The sequence below is a fragment of the Asparagus officinalis genome, chromosome 4 (assembly GCF_001876935.1).
Source record: "Asparagus officinalis chromosome 4, Aspof.V1, whole genome shotgun sequence".
In the NCBI taxonomy this organism is placed as follows: Eukaryota; Viridiplantae; Streptophyta; class Magnoliopsida; order Asparagales; family Asparagaceae; genus Asparagus; species Asparagus officinalis.
In genome coordinates, this window is record NC_033797.1 from 11,784,251 (window position 1) to 11,806,387 (window position 22,137).

The 22,137-nt window shown below is 39.4% G+C and overlaps 2 protein-coding genes across 2 annotated transcripts; both read right to left on the bottom strand.

Annotated features, from left to right (window-relative positions):
- LOC109838185 lies at nt 1,698-6,722 on the bottom strand (the record flags this gene model as incomplete). The annotated part of the gene is made up of 5 exons (XM_020406646.1): nt 1,698-2,324; nt 3,233-3,524; nt 3,820-4,053; nt 4,148-4,203; nt 5,733-6,722. Coding segments are annotated over 5 exons (1,926 nt in total), but the record flags the coding sequence as incomplete, so codon positions are not given.
- On the bottom strand, nt 12,110-16,141 carry LOC109836624 (nascent polypeptide-associated complex subunit beta-like). The gene is made up of 6 exons (XM_020404581.1): nt 16,038-16,141; nt 14,538-14,605; nt 13,891-14,039; nt 13,754-13,810; nt 13,362-13,400; nt 12,110-12,571 (listed from the first exon to the last, which is right to left on the bottom strand). Exons 2-6 carry the CDS (start codon nt 14,603-14,605, stop codon nt 12,258-12,260), a joined length of 627 nt encoding a protein of 208 aa, XP_020260170.1. The 5' UTR covers nt 16,038-16,141; the 3' UTR covers nt 12,110-12,257.

Sequence of the window (22,137 nt, forward strand, 5' to 3'; positions counted from 1 at the left end):
GTACGCTCTTGATCTTGATATATTTTCAAAGCGCATTAGGTCAAGCACTTCACTTATCAAAATATTAACGGGAAATATATTTTAAAATTATATATCAAGCTTCCAAAATTAGTCCACCTGAAATGAAATTCGAAATATTCTACAAGAAAGTAAGAACGCTCTTGAAGGGTTTAAGTTTAAGCTCTGGACGCGAGGGTAGCCGGTCCTCAAAAGGAGCAATGCGTGGGCCTCCCTTGGATTGGACCTAAGGTTGGGCCTTGATTAACTTTAACATGTCTAAAGTGTTAAGTTGCAGCGTCAGTCTAAAATAATTATTATTATAGAGAAGATAATAAAGCAAATAACAAACTACCATTTATTTGTACTTCTTGTACTCTATGTTCTAAAACTTGTGATTCAATAAGGATATGGTGGGATCAGAATCTGGCAGATCTAATTGGACCACTTGGTAAATAAGCCATCAAAAATTATAGAACTTGTGATGAGGCAGTTGCACTAGGGTTGCAAAAAAATCCATTTTGGAGGATTTATCTGTACCGTATTTGTTAGGCTACGGATATGGTTACTAATATCTATATTTAATAGGATATGGTTTCAAATACTAATATGCAATGAAATATCTGGACCCATGCAAAATATCTAAGTATATGTCGATCATACAGTTGCAATTGTTTTAATCCTTAGATGAATGCATTTGAAGTTGATTTTAATAATCAAGAGATCTAATCCTGATTTTTCAGATATAACAAACATGATAATAAACTCTATTGTATCTTATGAACTACCAGTTTGCTTCCTCATTTTATATGTGATCGGTGTCCGATTTTAGTGAATGCGTATGAGCTCTCCTTACCAAGATATATGCATATCCGTATGCGTGATTAACAGGTAGATAAGGGTATGGTAAATATCATATCTGAGCATTATCCGAACTGTTTGCACCCCTGTTACATTGGAGCATTTGGATCTTATCATTCTTACCTTTTGATATTTTACGCGTAACTTTTTTTTTTGGTTTTGTTTTGAAAGTAAAAAAGAACGAAAGAAAAGAAGGGTCATACTCAACATTTCTCTTCAAATAAAAATGAGCTCAACCAGCAATACAAGCTCACTTTATTGCTGCGTACCTAGAACATGATGCTCACAAAATTGAGTCAAAATGCATGACTGCCCTCTTCCTCATATTGGCTTCTCTCAATTCCAGGAAGGGAAAATTTGCAAAATAGACCGTTTTTATAAAGTAATTAGCGAAATAGATCACTTTTGAGGGTAATTAGCAAAATAGACCTCATTTTGACAAAAGAGGTCGATTTTGAAAAAATGACTTCAGAAAACATACGGGACTACTAGTCCCGTATGTTTAAAGCTAACTAATCTAATGATTAGTGCACTAATCATTAGATTAGATAGCTTTAAACATACGGGACTAGTAGTCCCGTATGTTTTCTGAAGCCATTTTTTTAAAATCGACCTCTTTTTGGGCCTATTGGCCAAAAAGATGTCTATTTTGCTAATTACTTTTAAAAGTGGTCTATTTCGCTAATTACTTTATAAAAACGGTCTATTTTGCAAATTTTCCCTTCCAGGAATTTTCCTCAAAACATAAATAAATAAATAAAATCTAGCAAGTTAGTTTCCTCATCGTCTTAATGAAAAGATGCTATATTCTAAAGTATTAAGCAAATTAAAAATATGCAAACCAACCTCAATTTCATGTACTCAACAATATATTATATACATCATAGTATTTGTGTATAACCTACTATGGTTTCTCTCTCTTTCAAAAATGACCCTAATGATATTATTTTTTTTAAATTCTCTTCCTCCTATATATAAACTACCATCAATGAATCTGATTCGCTAAACAGCTGGTGGTCCAATATACTAATCAGATCCACTTGATACTTTCTCGCCTCTCTCTATATTTATGTATATAATATGCCTCTCCAAACTCATATTTGCAACACAAATTAAGAGTTCAATGACCAATCAAACTTCTGATAAGCTATAACAACAGGACCTCCATCATCAAGCAGGTGAGTCAATAGTCCAGCTTTCGTTGCATCCAAATAGTTGAGTATCCACTTCAACATCTTCTCCTTCTCCTGCCCAAAATCGACATCATACCATTTCATGATCTTGCTGAGATACACCGTTCTCTTGCTCAGATCAACATCAATTCCTCCATTGCTGAAGAACTCTCTTGCAGAATATCTTAGCTCGGTTTCGACCCCCTGTGCAGTGAAAAACCTCACAGCCGGGCATGATCGCGTTCCATTGCAGAGGCCAAAGTGTATCAGAGGGTTTAACTTTGGTAGAGCCACCTGGGTTTTATTTGAGCATATACTAAGTTTAGTACTAAGAATTTGATAGAGATCATTTTCTAAATCATAACACGTTTAGTATATATAATGGGTAGATTTATCTTGAGTAAAAAAGCACAAATATGATTGAAAAAGTAGATTCTCTACGAAAATGGCTTCAGAGGTTATCCAAATCCAAAGATGAAAACCATGATATGTTTAATTGATTGTAAGCATATTGTAAGTCATGGATTTTAGTCTTAGTCCTATATATCATTAAAAGAAAAAAAAAATTCAGTTGAGAGATTACTACTCAGATGGTCGCGTGCGCATTAACATACATTGTGTAATTCACACTTGTTTTTCACTTTTTACTCGAGATAAATCACAAACATCCACTAAATAGATTAAATGAAGTGATCTCTACATTGTATTTTAACAGCAGAGAGCCCAAATCAGTAAGTTATATATGAGTTCATTGTAAGTAGCGTCAACGGCGTGTAATCAGCTTCCAATTTGATCTAGGGAAGTGACATTCAATTTATCTGGTGGTTCAGTTACATCTATCCAATCAAAAAATGAGAATTGAAAATAGAGAATAGGGTTAATTGCGGATGCACCTCGCATAGTATCACTATTTTGAGCTTATTACCACTCTAGTTTAGTGAATTTTTTTGACAATTTTACCCTCAAAGAAAGACAAAATGTTTTTCATAAATAGTCCCCCTAAGGGTAAAAGAGTTAAAAAAATCAATCATGGGTCCAAGTAGGCCCCTGAGGATAAAAGAGCCAAAAAAATCAGGGGGTTTATCTGCAACGAGAAAACTAGTGCGGTAAGTTAAGACAACGATAATAGAGCGGATTATCTGCAATTAACCCTAAATCAAATATTGGAATTGGACTCACAAGAGAAAAAGTCTAATGAGTACCTCTAATCGCTTGTCATTAGCACTGAATGGCTTGACAAAAGAGTAAGGCTGCCTCCTGTTTGATCTCAGGATACCATTCTTGATGGTAGACAAGGAGTAGGGATACCCTCCCACAATGTACTGGAATTCGTTGAAGAATGCCCTGCGGTCAATGACTCCAGGCTTTCTTTCGACTCTGCTCACTGCATGAATCACCATGGCATTGTACAGATTCAAGAAGAAGGCCATTGTCTCATCCACAGAGAGAGTGAATATGTCCACCCTTTGCAGATCTTGCACTAGATTTACATATCTGATAATAAAACAAGTATTGCACACTGTTTATATTTAAAATAACTATGGTACACCCACCAAATCTCATTATTTACAATAAAATTTGATGATGTGCTTAGCTCATATTGATTTATATGTTTTGTAAGTTCTGCAAATGAACAATAATTCATTCTTGTATAACCTTTAGCTTAAGAATTATCAGATATTTTAGCTAGATTTTTTACGGTCTACTTTTCAACACTTATAAAATAGAAAATATTCATAAAAATGCATGATTTCTTGTTTGCAGAAGTTTTCTAACATGTACAAAATACCTTCTAAACTCTTCGCTCGCAGCAATACGAGGATAATCTAAATGGCGCCTATCATCTGATGCATAAGCCTCAAGTAGGGCTGACATTAGCTTTGCGAGCCTCTGGCCAACGACAGACACAGATTTGGGCTCGTCATCGTTGGTTGCTCCTCTAAAATTGAAGCATTTGGGAATGATTGGGTCATGCTCCAAGAATCGGTAAAATTGGTTATGCCCATCCTCAAAATTATCTTCCCTGTAAAATTTTGCACATATGTAGTAAATAATTAGTCTACGTAATTCAAATGAGATTGAACTGAATAGTAATCTGATCTGTTGAAAGGAGTCACCTGAATACATGGTGTATGTAATGCTTTCTTGCTAGCTCTCTTCCAATCTCAACAGCCTGCGGTAAGTAACGTAATTAGAGCCCCTTAGTTAAGTAATATTTGCTGTGCAGAAAATGATGCTTCTTTGACCTCTTTTTAGGATTTCAGGATGTATACTTTTATTCCTTTAGAAACCACATCTCAAGTTCAAATTTACTTTATTTTTCGCAATTTACATTTTCATCACGCAGAATTCTTTTATCTTATAAATAACAAAGTTAAAAATATTATTTAATTTATTAAATTGTGTTCCCATTTGAATATCCTCTTAAGTGTCAAGCTAATGGGAAAGTGTTATCTATTTGTAGTTTGATTTGATGTGTGATATTGCTTATATTTAAAAATTAAAAGTCAACTTGTTCTCAAAAACAAAATAAAATAAATAAAAGTCAACTAGGTGACTACATTTTGACATAGATTAAGACAAAATAGTTGAGAAAATGATTAACTGAAAATTTTAATAGATGAGAGGCACACATTAATTTACCCTGTTTTCTAGCCATATTACATAAGCAAAATTGGCTAAGATATCTAGTGTCTCTGCCTGCGATGATTACCAGTTGCAGGGCACGCTAATTATAAATTTGTGCATCTTTCCCTTTTTAAAAATAAATTCCATATTTGCATAATATTATTATTTTAATGATGTTCTCAATAGTTCATATTAAAGAATTTTGATGTATAAGTAGGATGCTTTATTGAGTCAAATACTCTCAACCTTAAAGTAGATAATAATAACAGATCATTCTCAATCATAATTGGTAACATTTAACAAACAATTTATAAGTCATATTAACAAACAATTACAGTCTGTTTTGAACTACACATGAAGATAAACACAATATATGGTACACATTAGTCATATTTAAATTTTAATTATAGTTATAGATATTATCGGATAGATATGATCGAAGAAGGGATATCTTGCTTATCGCTAAGATGCTTGAGAAAATACTCTGTGATAGGACAAAATCATGCGGCTTCCTTGTGAAAATAACCATGAAAGCGTCAAAATAAAGAACAGTTGCCTGATATTAACTATGACACAAGTTTTAATTTTTAAATAATTTCTGTAAAGATCCAAATTTTACTTGTCCCTCAGGATCCCGACTCCTGAACTGGGACCCGCAAACCATGACCCACCGAACAAAATCACGCCTGCAGAAACGCTTTCTGGAGATCTCCCACCAAAAAAGCTATAAAATAAGGCTTATTTGCACTTTAATACTCCGGAGTTTCATCATTGATGCTCCAAAGATTTCAAATTTGACAATTTGATACTCCAAAGCTCTAATTTCGTTACCTCACTTTTCCCAAACTGAAAACTAGAATTTGATCAGAAAATTGTTTCTCGTACCCATTTTGATGTTGATATTCACGAACAAAATTAACATCAATGTTTTACGAACTTCGAACATCAAGTGTCATGCTAGCAAAGAGAGAAGCTTTGAGGTATTGAAGTGCAAATAATCCTTAAAACAATCACCACATCCAACAGAAAACACGCCAACAGATGAAAAAATTGCCAAAAAAAAAAAAAACACACCTTTTTCCTCCCGCAGTCCATTTGCAGTATGATGGCCTCAACCATCTCACTCCCAGAAAAGCAATTCCTCACCATCTTCATCCTCAAAATCCGATCCCTAATCGGCAACCTCTGCCTCAAAACCCTAACGATCCCGATCAGCCCATCAACCCTCCTCCTCTTCACCTCCTCCTCATCATCGAACCCGTAGACCGGCGCCCTCGGCGCGCTCTCAGGGCACTTCACCCCCCCAATCTCCTTCAACCTCCTCTCGAACTCCCCGCTATTTCTCAGCGAATTAAAGACCACAACCCCTCCCAACAACTTCTCGTTGATGAAAATCTGCGGAACGATCAGGCTCCCCGACCTCTCCTTCAGTTCATTCTCCCTCTCGGGGAACACGTCGAGGTTGATCTCGACGAAAGGGAGGTTATTTTGCCGGAGGAACGTGCGGATCGAGGTGGAGTCTCGGCAGCTGGATCGGGAGAAGAAGCTGATCTGGCATTTGATCTGGCTCCTCGAATTGTTCCGTTGGTTGACGATTACTCTGATGCCGGAGAGGTTGAACTCGGTGATGGAGCCGGAGTCGTCGCTGGAGGCGGCGGCGGTGAGGGAGGAGATTTGCTTGGTGATGGCGGAGGAGAGGCTGCTGCTGCGGTGGCGGAGGAAGTTTCCGATGGTGGAGATGGAGAGGTCGATTTGGCGGAGTCTTGTGGGCCGACCGAGTGGGCCTTTGGAAGGGCCTGGCGGGGCCTCGGGCTGCGGAAGTGGGCGGCGGGTGTAGGCCTGGGTTTTCTCGGGGAACTCTGAGGAGGAGGAGGAGGAGGAGGAAGAGAAGAATCGCCGACGTTGAAGATGATGAAGAGTCGAGGGTTTCTTGATCGTTGGCTGATTCTTGAGGGGTTCCTCTTGTTTTCTCTTCTCCCATTGGATCGATTTGATGCTGCGGAGAGAATCTAGAGAGAGAAAACAAGATTTTGGAGAATCTAGAGAGAGAGTGTGAAGTGGTGGAGAGAGAAATGAGGGGCGTTGGGGGTTTAAATGGAGGGATTAAGGGACAAATTGGAATTGGATCGGGCCTAATTTTCTAAAAACAGAATGGGTCAAAACTATTTAAGTATCTCTCTTTCTACGTGGGCTCAGTCGCCGGCTTAGCTCGTGCTGACGATAATACCCTTGGTTGAGGGGCAGTGGGTTGGTTTGTTGTGTAATTACGGGAGGGAGCGAAGGGGTGAATGGGGAGAGGAGAACGGGGGCTCTAGGCGCTTGTTGGTATTGTAACGGTACTTTTTGTAGCTTTCTGTAAGGCGGCGCAATCGGAGAGTGCCAAGTGGAGGAAGTTACGTGGGCCTTACTATTTCCCCCCCATTTAAATACATAAATTTTTGTATAAGTTTATGTATATTTGATTTTTCATCATGTAAAGTTAGTGTATGAAATTTATTTAGGGGGGGTTATTCATTGGTGTAAAAAATGGGATAATGGGATAATTTTTGGAATACCACTTTTTGGTGTTATTCATTGGTGTAATTAGAACTGGGGTAAACTTTATAGTGTTATTGGTTTGTTGGGATAATTTGGGGACAAATACCCCACTTCTCCTAAAATTACCCTAACTATATAAACACTTCACATCCCCACCCTCAAAATTTACCCAAAAAAGAGAGCTGGAACAAATGGGGGTAATATTTGCCCTCTTCTTCCACGTCGTCACCAGCCTCTCCTCCTCCCTCCGCCTATCACCGTCCACGGCGCCCCGACCTCTTCTCCTCCTCCGCCGCCCTCCGCCACGGCGAGCCCCGCACCGGCCTCGCTCATCCTCTCTGTCGGCGCCTTCGTCTCCGCCTTCGTCGACCCGCCGAGTCTCCACCTTCGTCGAGCCCCGCCTGAGTCTCCGCCTCCGCCGAGGCCCCTCCTGAGTCTCCTCCCCCGCCTCGGCAACGGCGCTGAGCTCGTAAGGATCAAGCGACACGGTGAGATTCTCAATTCCTCTCAATCTTTAAAATATTTTGTTTAATTCGTAGAGAGCTGGATTTATTTTGATATTTTCCGTTAAAACAGCGGTGGAGGTTTTGGCGACGGGAGGAAGATCGCGGTGGGGGTTTTGGATCGAGCCGGGAAGCAGGGGGAAGAGGAGTTCAAGATTGAGGTTTTCGATCGGTTCTTGATTCTTGGTTATTTGGTGTTTTTGATTGCGATGTTTTGCCCCTTTTGGTGATTTATCATGATTTCAGCTTGCTTATGCTTGATATGGGGCCAAATCAAATAATGTTAATTGTTAATTATCCTATTACCCATTACTCAAATTGTCCCATTACACCATTTTACCCCACTTTATCCCACTCAATTATCCCATTGGGTAAAATTACCACATTGGAACAATTTACCCCAATTTACCCCCCCCCCCCCCCTTAGTGGATTATATTTACTGAACGAGGGGGACAATAAATCACTATATTCTCCGAGAACTATTATTCAATAGGGAGGCGCTACAGGCACACCTCCGGCCACACCTCCGAGCACACCCCAATCTAGCTACAGTACAGGGGGCCCCACTTGAGATTTTTAAAAAATCTCAAGTGGGACGCCCTGTACTGTAGCTAGGGGGGTGTGACCGAAGGTGTGCCGGATGGTGTGCCTGTATCATTTTTCTGTCCAATAAATGTGATCCCAACATCTCCTCTAGAAATAAAGTGATTTAAAAAACCATAAAAAGAGCTGTTAAAAATTTCAATTTGTTTCGTATCGTTCTCGAAAATGGCATAGGATATCTTACTTGTACGTAAGAGTCCTTATAAAATCTGTACTGGATATATGAAAATGGATGATTACTTTAAATTAAATAAATTCAAATTAAGACCAGCAAAATACCATGGTATAGTAGTGACGACTTTTGAGGTTCGTCAGTGAACCTCTCTTATTTGCCACGTGGCGGACCAATCCCCGCGTATATAGCCGAGATTGAAGAAGGTTTCCAAGTCGTGAGGGCCGGTACTCGATTGGATCGCAGTCCGCGGGGTTGGCCCATGATGCTAATCTTCATCCCCACTTTTTTTTTTTTCACTTTGTTTTGAGGAGGTCTTAAACGTCTTTGACGGTTGGCGTGTTTTTGCAAATTTACAAAGATGTATTTTTCTTTGAGTTACAAATTTCAAAGGCTCGTTCGATGTTGAAACCGTCAGTGGTAAGAGTCATCCGACTCTTGGTGCGTGAAGGCTTGAGGCTTGTTACAGTTATAGACAAGTCCTAATTTTGGACGCGACTAATAAATGCAATTGTAGATGTAGCTGCAATTTTACCTATATTTGTCGCCATCAAATTAAACAAATTTAGCTACATAATCTTACTTGTAATCTATCTAAGTTGGGGGAGAAAAGAGAAAGAAAGTTTGAAACTATGACACATCAAACAATTAAGCACCTAAAATTATAACTTCAAATTTAAAGAGTGAATTTTTTTTAAAAAATTGAACCAAACAATCGCAAGTTGCATTGTAATTACAGTTGTAGCCGAAGCAATAAAGTTTTTCATTATAATACCCCAGGACAAAAGATGGAGACTCGATAGATATCGGTAGGTTTGTGGGCATATAACATCATTTGCATAGGATACTATAGTTTCTTTCTAGTCAACATTCATCAATATTTGATATATGAAAAAGAAACGAGGATTAAAAAAACTTAAGAGAAAATAAAATAGGTTTGTTGTTCTGAACAAGTAGCTAACTTTAATACGAGAGAGATGCTTAAATCCAACCACATGATTATGAAAAGTTGGAAGAAATATTATCATACAAAAAACCGACTTTCAGCTCTCCAGTCCTATCGGCTATCGGACGCATCGTTCAGTCCTATCAACTTTAATACGAGAGAGTCGCTAAAGAAGTTTTTAGCGTCGGAACTTTTAGCGTTGCTAAAACATCTTTAGTGACGGAAATTTTCGTCGCTAAAGATGTTTTTAGCGACGGAAATTTTCTGTCGCTAAAAACTCGTTGGTAAATTTAAAGCAATGGAAAATTTTCGTCGCTAATACATCCATTTCTGTCGGTAAAAATGTTTTGCCTACGGAAATATAGCGACGGAAATTTCCGTCACTATATGTCATGTTATAGCGACGGAAAATCCAGTCGCTATATTTCCGTAAGCAAAACCCCATTTTCTAGCGGTGAAAGGATTTTCAAATGAAGAAGAAAAAAGGAGGGGGAGAAAACTATTGTTATGTGGCCTTTGCCATCAATTTGAAGGAAACAAAGGGTGAAAACAAAAAATATGTAAGGGGGGAACAACAAAATAATGTAGGGATAGCACCACATATAAAGAGTCAAGACTACTATTAATAGATATTAAGAACCATATAACCCCAATGTCATTATTTAACCAGTGAATGACGCAGGATTATACTAAGTAATAAACATTTCCTATTAATTTCCAGAATGACCTAATAAAATAGCTACTTTCCACTTTAAATTTCTAATAATTATCCGGATATGACACTAATAAGTTGACAAAGTATTCAATAAGGGCTTGTTTGGATTGAGGAGAATGAGGGTGAAGGGAAGTTAGGGAAACCATTCACCTCCATTCACCTTGTTTGAGAACACTTAGGAGGTGAAGTTAATTCACCTCCATTCACCTTGGTTCACCCCCTAATAGTTTAAAAATTGTTACCCTCCAAATTGGGGTGTAACCAAGGGGAAGGGAATTCCCTTCCCTTCCCTTCACTCAGTTTCCCTTAACTTCCCTTCACCCCCTACGAATCCAAACAGGCCCTAAGTGATCTATTTGTGAAAAGAAAGCAAGTAATCCCGATTTTATTATTCTGTTTTCACGCACCAATTTAGCTTGATTTGGTCCTCGTAGCACAAGATTTGAACATAAACAAATTGCATGGAGCAAATTAACCACTTGATCAACATGTGATCTTTCATAATGACTAGTTAATTGCAACATACATCACATATGAGAGCAGTGGCGTAGCCAGTAATTTTTTTTGCCCTGAGCGAAAAATAAAGTATGTTAATAATTGTAGAGGTTTTACATATATTTACATAAAACATTACATGATCAATTCTTTTTTTTTTTTAAAACACTAGTGAGAGCTTTCAAAATTGTACCCGTGGAGAAAATGAATATACTAATTGACATTCTGATTCTATGTCAAGAGATCACATCTGACGACAAGTTCCAAATTGTTGGCTTGTGAACTATTAATGTAATATTAAGATAACAAAATCATTACTTGTGCACATTTTTCTTCGAATAATATATCAAACTGAACAAGCCAATGCTAATTGGTGTTTGTGATCTTTGTACAGGTGGTGGCCTTCGGCCACTTTCTTGCCCTGGGCAGCTATCTAGGGTAAGCCTACTCCGGCTACGCCCATGTATGAGAGTCCAAGTGGAAGAGCACGAGAGTTGATTTAGTTTGGTTCAAACCTAATCAAATAGACTTGGTAATGCGGTGAAAGGAGCCTCTCCTTTTTTAAAATTTTTAATTTTTAATTTTATTTATTTATTGTTACACAAGCATGATATATTGAACAATTCAGTCTAAATTTTTTTGTAATCGTCTTAACCTAATAACAAGGTGCCGTGAAGACAAAGGGGGAAAAAACATAGAGCAGGTGACAAAGGATAATTATAAACATAGGAGTTTACACCCTGACACTAATGGAAAAGTTTATATGAATCATGAAAGTCGTAAAAGATTTATGTATTTCTCGTTATGCAACTCCTAAAGATTACTTTACTTAACATCTAACATTCTTGCAAAAGTGCAAATTCCGCTAGCCCTCGTGAAGTTCCAACTTTTTGCAGTAAACTCCTATCAACATTCAAAATAGCAATAAACCCCCATTATCTTTAGTGTAAATTACATTAAACCCCAACAACTTTCAAAATGCCTTGTTATGTTGTTTTATGGTTCTAATCATATGAGGGTTATCTGCGAAATAGAAAAGTTATAGTATGATTTTGAAAGTTCACAGGGGTTTACTGCAAAATGCTGAAACTTCATGGGGGGTTTAGTGTAAAACACCCTTAATTTATTATTCTCTATTGTGGCCTGAGATCACACAGGGCAAGTTGGACAAAGGTCCCTAGAGCTTTCGTAAATTGCTTGATTCTCAAATGCTGTTGTTATCTGCGCTATAGCATGATTTTAATACTAGAAAGCTGCCCTGAGAGTTTGATCTAATTTGCTAAGATCTAACTTATGAAGTTAAGCTAACACAATATTAGTTCCCCTGCAGTCTCATCAATATGGCGGTATTCTCAGCACAAACTATGCCTAGCATTTGGATGTTTAAGGTATCTTATCAGCTAAAATAAAAATTCTTAGGACTTCTGATTTGTTAATGGAAAAAAAAATGTAAAATTGAGCGCCACCGGTGCATTCTCTGCAAATCTCAATCTGAATCATCACAATAAGATGTTCTTCAGTTTATACACATGGTTAACAAAAGCATAAATGAAGGGCTGATGCAGGCAAAAGATTATCAGAGAGTCCATATAACCATAACATAACATTGTGCAATTCCATCACAACTCAAATAAAATCAGATACACACGGGTTGACGAAATAGGATATAAGGTTTCCAATGAGATTCCCTTCAAGTTTGCCAAAAGCCTGGAAGTCAGAAAAACCAGTTACAATGGGGAAGTTTTGTACCAAAATCTCAAGCTGCGGGCTTATCTTCAGCAGCCGTGGCTTTTCCTCAGCGGCGGCTTCAAAAGTTTCTCCAGGAACAAGATCAGGTACGTCCTCATCATCCTCCTGAGCCGCAGCGTTTGCATCAGCACCAGGTTCCTGCTTCTGAAACTGTGCTGCAAGCTTCCTCAAGTTGTCTAAGTTATCAGGACCTTGAAAATGAAAAGTGTCCATCAGCAGTTAACTCTGGAAAAGAAAATATTTTGTTTTCTTCACGAAATTGAAGATTAACCCTCAACTCGGTTATTAGCAATTATCTAGAATGAGATTGGCGATTTGAAGGAGAAATTGCAGATAATGCCTCTCTCCGCCACAAATAGAGTGATGTAAATGCTACTAAACAAGTTGAAGGGTACCAAATGCCAATGAATGTAAGATATGGGGAGTCATCTGCAATTTATCTTTTTTTTTTCTTTTGCAGTCAAAAGAAATCATACATGTCTTAGAAGACGTGAAAATTAGATAAAACCAAGTCTGGAGTAAGCTGTAATTAGAAGGATAAAGTCCCCCGAAGGATGGTAGGATTCACAAAGATACCCCCTAGGATCTCAAACAATTGGGCCCGTTTGTTTTAATTTCTATGAAGTTAACTTGGATACCAAAACAGTGATAACAACGTATGACAATCATCAATATTCTTAATAAACATGTATATAATTATTAAATTGAAATTTGATGATTACATAAAAAATATTGATGATTGTTTTAATAGAATTGAAAATGAGGAGGGAAATTGTCAGTTTTTCAAACATCAAGAGCATTCTTTTTAATCATTCCTATAAATTATAGGTGAATTTTATATAACAATTTACGCTAATTAGAAACATGGTGCAGAAACTAATACGGCCGACAAGCAATAAAAAACTACATATTGATTGCGAACTTTAGACTATCAGCTAAAATAAAGATTCATTAGTAACAACGCTTAAGAGAAGAAGATACCTAGCTGGTTGAAGATTGACGGTAGAATATCCTGCAATCCTGCCGTTGGCGATTCAAGTGAGGTCAGTGAAAGCAAAGGCAAATAAAATAGACAGCTCAAGATCAAATAGAAACTTAATTCAAAAAAAATTCCCATTGATCAACCACTTGAAATTCCCATTGATCAACCACTTGAAAATTCAATCAACAATGATTAAATGAGACAAGAAGGAAAACAAGTCTAAACAACGGGTTAGATGCTGCTTGCATCAGCAATCATGTAAATTACTAAATGATCATTAAGAGCAGTAACTATCGGTAAAGCACTATAATATCAGTATAATATTTGTTTAAAAATCAGGTTATTCAAATTTTCCTTTTTGATTAAATATGGGAATAGGAGATGAGAGTACTTCTTGTCTGCGAAGAACCACTGACCACCCACGTATTGGCTGCAATTGAAGCTTGCACTGATGAAAAACAAAATGTTAAGTCAGCACACATGGAAACATCACCATAATTCTTCATATTACACAAGTTCTTACTCTACCTTTGGGATTCACAAATTGGATAACTGAATCATCCTTAAAAATGTTAACCTCTTCAATAGCAGGGATTGTGTTTACCCCAATCCTTTTCAAAGTGCTTTGAAGCCTTTTATCATCTGTGCTAGTGGTCTTGTGAACAGCCTTCTTCTTCCTGATTGAAAGGCATGGGAAAAAAACACAAAGAAAGAAAATAAAATCAAACAAATTGAAGGATCTCAAACTAAGTATATTCCCCAAAATATACAAAATAAAATTAAATAGATTGATTTTGGGAACAAGATAGTTGCATCCCAAGATTCAGTATTAGTCCTGTTTGCGCTAAGGTACTTTCTCGTTAATGGAGCAAATAGTAGGATCCAGATTTTAGGAATCATAATAAAGATAACCAACTCGTCGAGATAACCTTTTCCTTCTCTTTTTCTTTCACTTGGTACAAACACTTAACATAGTGATCTACACTTCCTGCCAATTATTAACAAAAAACAAGAAATTTATCCAGAATCCACCTTAGCATTTGAGATATCAAGAGATTTTTCAGAAGACTGTTCCACAGACATTAAACATCCTAAATTTTCTGTCATATCACAAGTTAAAGTAAGAAAACTCCCAAGACTACATTGTGGAAGGGAAGTGGAAATTAACAAAGTACCTGCGCATGCTACCCTTTCCACCAGTGCGAACTGCTCCAGCCATCTTGATGAGCTTCTCTCTATCCATCTACATAGTAAAAGAAATATTAAAGGTGAAGTAAAGTTCAATATATTTGAGTACATAATTTCAAAAGTCAAAAAAATAGTCGTTCTAAGGATGCAGAGTTAATTCATTAAATAAGAAGTACACTTAGGGGAACTAATTAAACTACATAGCCTACTCAGGTGACCAAGGTAGCTCCTATGGGGCCTATAAGTGCTAGTTGCAGCCTTTGCACTCAAATATTTGGAGATTGCATTTTTTTTAATTACTTTTTATTAAAAAAGATATCTATTGGGGTGCAGATTGGAACAGAATAAGAGTGATAGGATAAAACAAGTCGATTAGAATAGTGTTATTGTCCGTAAGAACAGTAACTACCAGAACTGTTGTCTTTTTAGAATAGCTTTACTGTATAATTGGTTCAGATTAGGGTTTGATTCTATTTGATATATTTTATCTATCCTTTTGTTAAAGCTATTTAAAAACTGAGATTCAATGAAATAATAAAATAGTGAAAAGAACGAGTTAGGGTTTGTAATCCTGAGGACTTGATATTTTGTTCCCTGTCTCTTCTTTCCCTTTCCATCTTTTTCACTGTCTTGAGTAACTTCCAAGTCAAAATTTCCAATTTTGCACAAACCAAAGACCATTTAAAATATATTATTTTCAAGTGAACTGGAAGCTCAAATTACATTATTTACCTTCTTCACTCTATCCTATCCATTTCACTTTTTAGCTTCCCTACCCGATAACATATACAATCATGCAGAAAGCAGTTTCTTCCTTCGACATGCTACTAAAACATCAACTCCAAAGGATGTATAAGGAGCGACTTAGTAACATGTCATTCGTCGCAGTAGTATCCTCTATCACCCAATGACAAACATGTAAGACCAGATCCAAATGCATTTCAAATAACAGATGACTTCGAGTTTTGATGATCGGATATTCAGAATAAGCTGCTGCTGCTACAGCTAAAAAAAATTACTACCCACCGAACGACGCATCAAAAAGAGGAAACTGGATGATATAATTTTTTCCAAACTCTTCAAGCTTGAAGCTACTGAAGAAAGATAGGATTTTGTTTATTGAACCACGCATTTATCCAGTATCTGATTACGACAACTCTACGAGTATGGAATTGAGCATACAGCAAGCCTTTTACAGACAAATTAATTTAGTGCGGCTCCAAACATTGTTAAATAAAAAAGAACAATAATAAACTTATCGATTAATTTGCCACCAATAATAAACTAATCAGTTGAATTCCCTAATTACTATCTAGCGTCCGTGAGATCGGAGTTAATCATCAAATTCGATTTGGATTAAAATAAAATAAAAACCCCAACAACAGATTAGACTTGCAATAAGGTTAGTTACCTATGAGAAATTAATAACAAATGATAGGGATTTATTTAAGAATGAAGAGAGATAAAGGGAGAGGAGAGGAGCTAACCTGCGCCGAATTTGGAGAGTTGAGGGAAGAAAGAAAGGGGTTAGGGTTTGGGCTTTTGCTTGGCAAGGAGTGACCGAGAGGTGGAGCCACTGGGTTTTTGCACGCGGTTTTTCCTAGTTTGGGTTCGGGTATACTGAACCCGACCCAAAACCCATTACCCATATTATAATATTTTCTCAGAGTCGGCCTACGGCCCACGCGGTTTTTGCTGATTTCATCGTTGATTTTCGCTAGGGGACGTCAAAGTAAATTCCTCTTTCTTTTTTTTAACGATGGAGGGATATCTAGGGCTGTTCAAATGAGCTTCGGGTCTAAACCCGACTTGTTGTCAGGCCTGGACCCAACGCGGGGGGAACCTGGCCTAGCCCCGGGTAAGGCCCAGAAAATCCGGGCCAACCAGGCTCCTAGCCCGAGTTCAGGCTGAGTTGGTGAAGCCTCACCCGGGCCTTGCCCGACCTAGCTTGTAACTTTATATATATATTATATATATATTTTTATATTGTTTTAATATATAATTATAGTATGACATAGTCATTAATGTATAATTATATATACTTATGTTCGCGGGGAAAATCGTTTTCATTGACGTCATTGTTTTCTTTGGCAACAGTTTATCGGTTACAAAAGATCCGGTCTTTTTATAAGATCCGGTTACAACAAAATAAAAAAAAAGAAAAAATTATAACTTTCCTTTTCTCGAACAAATCACAAGATCCTGTTTTGCGGTCTCTTGCTTGTGTGGGTTCTTTGCCTGCGCCGGGGTTAATCCGTGGACCACCGCGCGATCTTGATCCGGTCGGATCTACACGGTATGACGAGTGTTATTTCACGAAGGAAATAACAGCCGGGGGTATTATCTCACCAAGGAAATAATAGCCCTAAGTAATCGAAATCGACCAAGCGAAATCGATACTCTTCTCGGGATCAAAAACCAAGTTTTGATCCGGAGGATAACCGTGTGGATCTCAGATCTGATCTCTCTCGAACTCCTGCCTTGTTTGACGTGAATGATCGCCAAGAACCAGATCTGAAAAGTTCGAGTCTTCAAAGCTCCAAAACTCTGAAGTTCAATTCTCAATCCGGCAGAGTTTCACCTCAAAAGTTCCAAGTCCCTCAAACAATGAGCCTAGGGGTCTATTTATAGGCTCCTCAAACCAAATCTGGGCTCAGATCTGGTGCCAGATCTGGTGGCTCGGCCCAGGTGGCTCGGCCACCTAGGTGGCTCGGCCATCGAGCCACCCAAAAGGTGGCTCGGCCAGCTGGACTCTGATTTGACAGTCCGGATCCTGATTTGGCAGTAAATCCGCTTTGGTGTTGTGGTCTAACGATCCTGCTTGGATATATCGCCCGATGGTCCGTTAGTTTGTCGAATCACCGTGCCGAGCTGTGTTAAGGGACCTATAAGCAGTTTTATACGCCTACAGATACCCCCTCCAAAGTATTTCAGCCTCGTTCTTTTATAGGAGAGTCTGGAATACTTTGGATATGATTGTCCCAACCTTCAATCGGTGTAACGGGACCTTGGAATGGCTTCTATTCTTGATTCTTTCAATCCTCCAGGCTATTCGGTGCTTTGTCGAATGTCTGCAAGGGTTCCGGTGCTACATTTATTGTCTGACCGCTGTCGGAATTTTGAACTTGAAGTCAATTCCTGATTTTCTGATTTTTGGCTCGTGTTTGCTGTTTCAACATAGAACCGACCATTGATTGTTGGCGTTGAGTCTTCATTTGCAACGCGTTGTCCGGCGTTTGACACAGTTTATACTCGTACGTCTACTGGAGTTTTGAGAAGTAGTTTATACTCTTATACTTTTCGGAGTGTTGTTGAGTTATCCTTAAGAATATTTTTAGAAAAATACTCTCCAGAAACTTCTCAACAAAAATAGGGAATAGTTTATACTCGTATACCTTATTAGAGTATTAAGAATGAGCTGAACCGGCCTGATAATGATTCAAAAAAGGCAGTAATTAGGCTCAAAAAATCCTCCGACCCTTCCGAATATATGGGAGAGGAATGAATAGATAAGGGACTGAATCATCGGTCGATTTGAAGTCGTTTCGATACTCTGTTCAGCTCCAATTTGAATTCTGGTTCAAATCTGGTTCAAACTGGTTCAACCTGGTCTGGTTCATCCTGGTCTGGTCCGGTTCAACCTGGTCTGGTCCGGTTCAAGACTGGTTCACCACTATAAAAGAGCCCCCTTTTCTTCTCTTTAGGGCCGGCCCCCCTTCTCCCCTTTTTTGAAGTTTTCTTTTCCCTCGTGCATCTTTTCTCCTTCAAACCCTTAAATTTGTCTTAGATCTACCTTTCCTTTTGATCTTAGACTGAAAAATCTTTCAAAATCTCCATATATAAAATTTCTCTCAGGCCCCTCGAGCACGTGGTTCGAGCCTCCTTCAAGATCTGATTTTTGTTGGATCCTCGAGCTTTTCCTCAGGTAAATCCTCCATAATTTTGGCATATTTCATGTTTAATTCAGTATATGAATTTGTGGGATTGCATATGAGGGTTAGGGTTTGTGATTTGACGCCTCGAGCTCATATTTCAGGGGGTAGAATTTGGAGATCTGAGGGGTTTAACTATAAAAAAGAGGGGATAAAATTTTAGGGTTAGAGTTTGTCACCCTAACTAAAATTTTTTGTATATGATCCCCAGATTTATTTTGCAGATCACCATGTCGCGTATCCTGAGAGGTCAGTCCCCTGCTGCGTCGGCTGATGGCGTGCTTCCCTCGTACACTGGTGAGCTCTTTTCTGGAATATTTCGAAATTTGTAGATTAATCATTTTTCCCCGTTTTGTTCTCCTTGGTGAAACAATTGGGAAGAGCCTTGATTCTCCTTGGTGAGGATTGACGCTTTAAAAGATAGGTTTTGCTTGGTCAAAATCATATCTCAAAATAAATAAAGGGGGCGCTTTGAAGCTGTATTGTGCGTTATAAGGCAGGGATATATTGTTGATATACCCTATCTTATGAATGCACAATGTGGTCAAATCGTCTCACCCTTTATAAAGTAGTGACTCTATCTTATCCATTCGTAAGATGAGTTCAACTTCCTTTTATAACTGAGACTAACAAATGCTTAATTGCTTGTTTCCAGTGGGATATCCTTCTGGAGCGTTCTCATCTCATGCAGTGTACGGGCATCGTGACGAGTATTATTCGACCTCCGTTTGCTCTGGGCACGTCGACAGAGGTTGCCCAAGTGGTGAAGGAAGGTGGACATCGAGTTCTTCGACAGCTGATCACTGATGCGCCTTTCGTGAAGGATACCAGCTCTGTTCAGCCTCTCAGGAAGACTGACTTTTTGTTTGGCGACTCTGTTAGAGATCCCGATGCCGTGTTTATTGACGCCGAGCAGTGGCTTCATAAAGATGACGGTGGTTTTCTATATTTGCCCAAGATTCCTCGAGACCGCTCATTGACTGAGCTCAGGCGTCAGGCCGTGACACGGGAGATGTCGTGGCGCTTGACGGAGGAGCATGAGAGCGTTTACTGTGGCTATATTACTCATCAGGCAGCTCCTGGTTCGAGCAGGAGCCATATCATTGGATTGCGTCCTGGAGTATTGGGGCTGGATACACCGCCGCGTAACGAATTTCTTGCTTCTGCTTCTACTTTGAAGAATCGTCTCGCCGACTTAGGACGGGAGATGCCTGCGACGCGCCATAGATTCTATGGCTGGGTCCATTCCTTAGACAAACTTTGGTGGGCTCGTATGACGAAGTACGTCTTAAGCCGATGGAGCGAGGAGTTGCACGCTTGTGGTCTATATGCAGCTATTCGTTCCACAATGTATGGTTTACCCGTCAGTGCTAAACATTTCTTCGCTTTGTGCAAGCTCTATAACCCGGATTCGAACACTTTTCTGACCAGGCATGGAGAGTTGGGCTTGGCTCTGCATGAGATGCACAAGATTTCTGGTTTGCCCATAGGTCAGATGCTATATCAGGAGTACTTTCCCTCCAACCATGAATTGAATCGGCTGAAGGACCGCATGCCCGACCGTTATGAGACTTTATGTGATCTTACATGTCACTACCATATTGCTCTGGCGCAGTCTGAGCCTTTAGCGAAGAGGACTAAGTCACATGTGAGCCTGAAGCAGTTCGCGTGTTATTTGTTCAGAAATCTAGAGAGCAATTCTGGCGAGGCTATTTGTGAGTTGGCAACGCTCACTCCTTCAGAGGTTAATGGTCTGCTGAAGAAGATTGACGCTCACTCCTATACCATTAGCAGTCCCGAGAGTGGCTTTCCTGCAGGGACCAAATTTAAATCATTCTTATGGCATGCGACCGCATCGATTCAGCCGATGACCTTTCTCGCCGGTTACCTCGCTATCTGGTTAAAGAAATGCGTGGTCCCGTATCAATCCAGTGATATTTTGCCATTGGAAGTGCTAGGTCCACAAGTGTTGGGTATTTTCCACTTGCTTCCCGCAGTTCTCGAGCCAATATGGCGAGTGTTTGACTGATGAGGAGAGGCCGAGGGGGACTCAAACTCATTTAGATGTCGGCTGCTTTAACTGGCTAGTGAACATTAGGCCGGGCTATCTGACCTTCCGGGTGAGGAATCAGTGCTTCATAGAGCCATATCTACCCTGCCGATTCACCCACCAGTTTGGTTATGATCAGTTTTATGTCGGGAATCCGCGTCAGCAGCTTTGGACTCATGGCGGTTTGGTGGACGGTCTCCGGGCATGGCTGTGGACCGTGACGGGCTGTACTGGTGCTAAGTTCAGTCTCCCGAGTGCTGAGCGTCAGTTAAAGCTCACCTTCTTAAGCTGCAGGTGGTTGTTAGCAGCTAACAAAACCGTCCCCGTGAAGCCGATTGCAGAGTTAGTGGCCGAGGAAGCTTCTCAGGCTGATTCTCGTGTGATTTGGGAAAATGCTCGGTCACAGAGGACATGGAGCAAGACTCGTCGGATTGACGAAGAAGGAAAGAAGATCTTCAATTCTGCTGATGAGGCTTCAGGCGGAGATCTTGAAGATTACGAGGACTGTTCCGAGCGAGGTTAACTACTTATCCTTTCCTCTGTCTTCCAGAATTATTAATCTTGACAATTGTTTGATGTTTCAGGGACAGTGGCTGACAGGGAAGAAGAATTCCGTCCTTTTACTCAGGCGAGACCTTCGATTGTTGTTCGAGCTGATAGGCGGAAAAGACTAGCCCACAAGCCGCATGCAGAGCCGCAAGCATCTGAGATGGATTTGGCTGGTGATGATCCTGCCAGCGACGGAGGTAATATCTACCCTATAGACCATCCTCTTGATCATTCAGAACTTCAAACTCATGCTTTTCCATCTCTATATAGGAGAGCGTGGAGAAAACGAGATGAGTCCCGATCCTGCTCCTCATGATTTTGTATTTTCTGGTGAGCCTAACCTACCACACCAGGTAGAAAAGCCTACAGAAGCTGCCGACGTTAGGGAGACTATCAATGTAGGACCCGATTCAGCGAATCCAGGTACATCTACCATTGATAATATACTCTTTAGATGGCAAACAAAGGAGTTGAACGATTCAGAATTCGTGCCTCCCCTAATTGTCTCTATGCTTCTTGCTCTTTTAGATAAATTGCAGGAGGCAAACGTGGATCTTGGGAATAGGGAGGCTGACACACCCATAAGAGGTAACTCATTTCCATTGGTCGTAGTCTCTTTATTCTTCTTTCGCATTTATATTTTGTGGACACTCCTATGCTCCACTTCATATATGGCTCTCCTCAGACTGATGACCAATTGCCTGAAGATATGTTTCCTGAGTCTACACTCCCCAAGAATCCTGAGGATAGTCCTTTTGAAGGTACGTGCATCTTCTCAGGTTAATTATAGGACTAGCCATTTTTTGACTAATGCAGCTATAATGTGATGCATTACGTTTTGTGTTTGACAGAAGTTTTGGTTGAGACTGATCCTGTTGAGCCGGTTGTGAGACCGACTACATCAGCTGATACATCCACAGCGGTTACACCTCCACTACCCCCAGTGACTCAAGGGGAAGAAGGTATAAATTAAGCAACTGAGAAATGTTATTTAGTTCCTCATTAAGGCTTTTGACGGATTTCTCCTTTTTGTGTAGGGCTTTCTTCTCGGCTTCA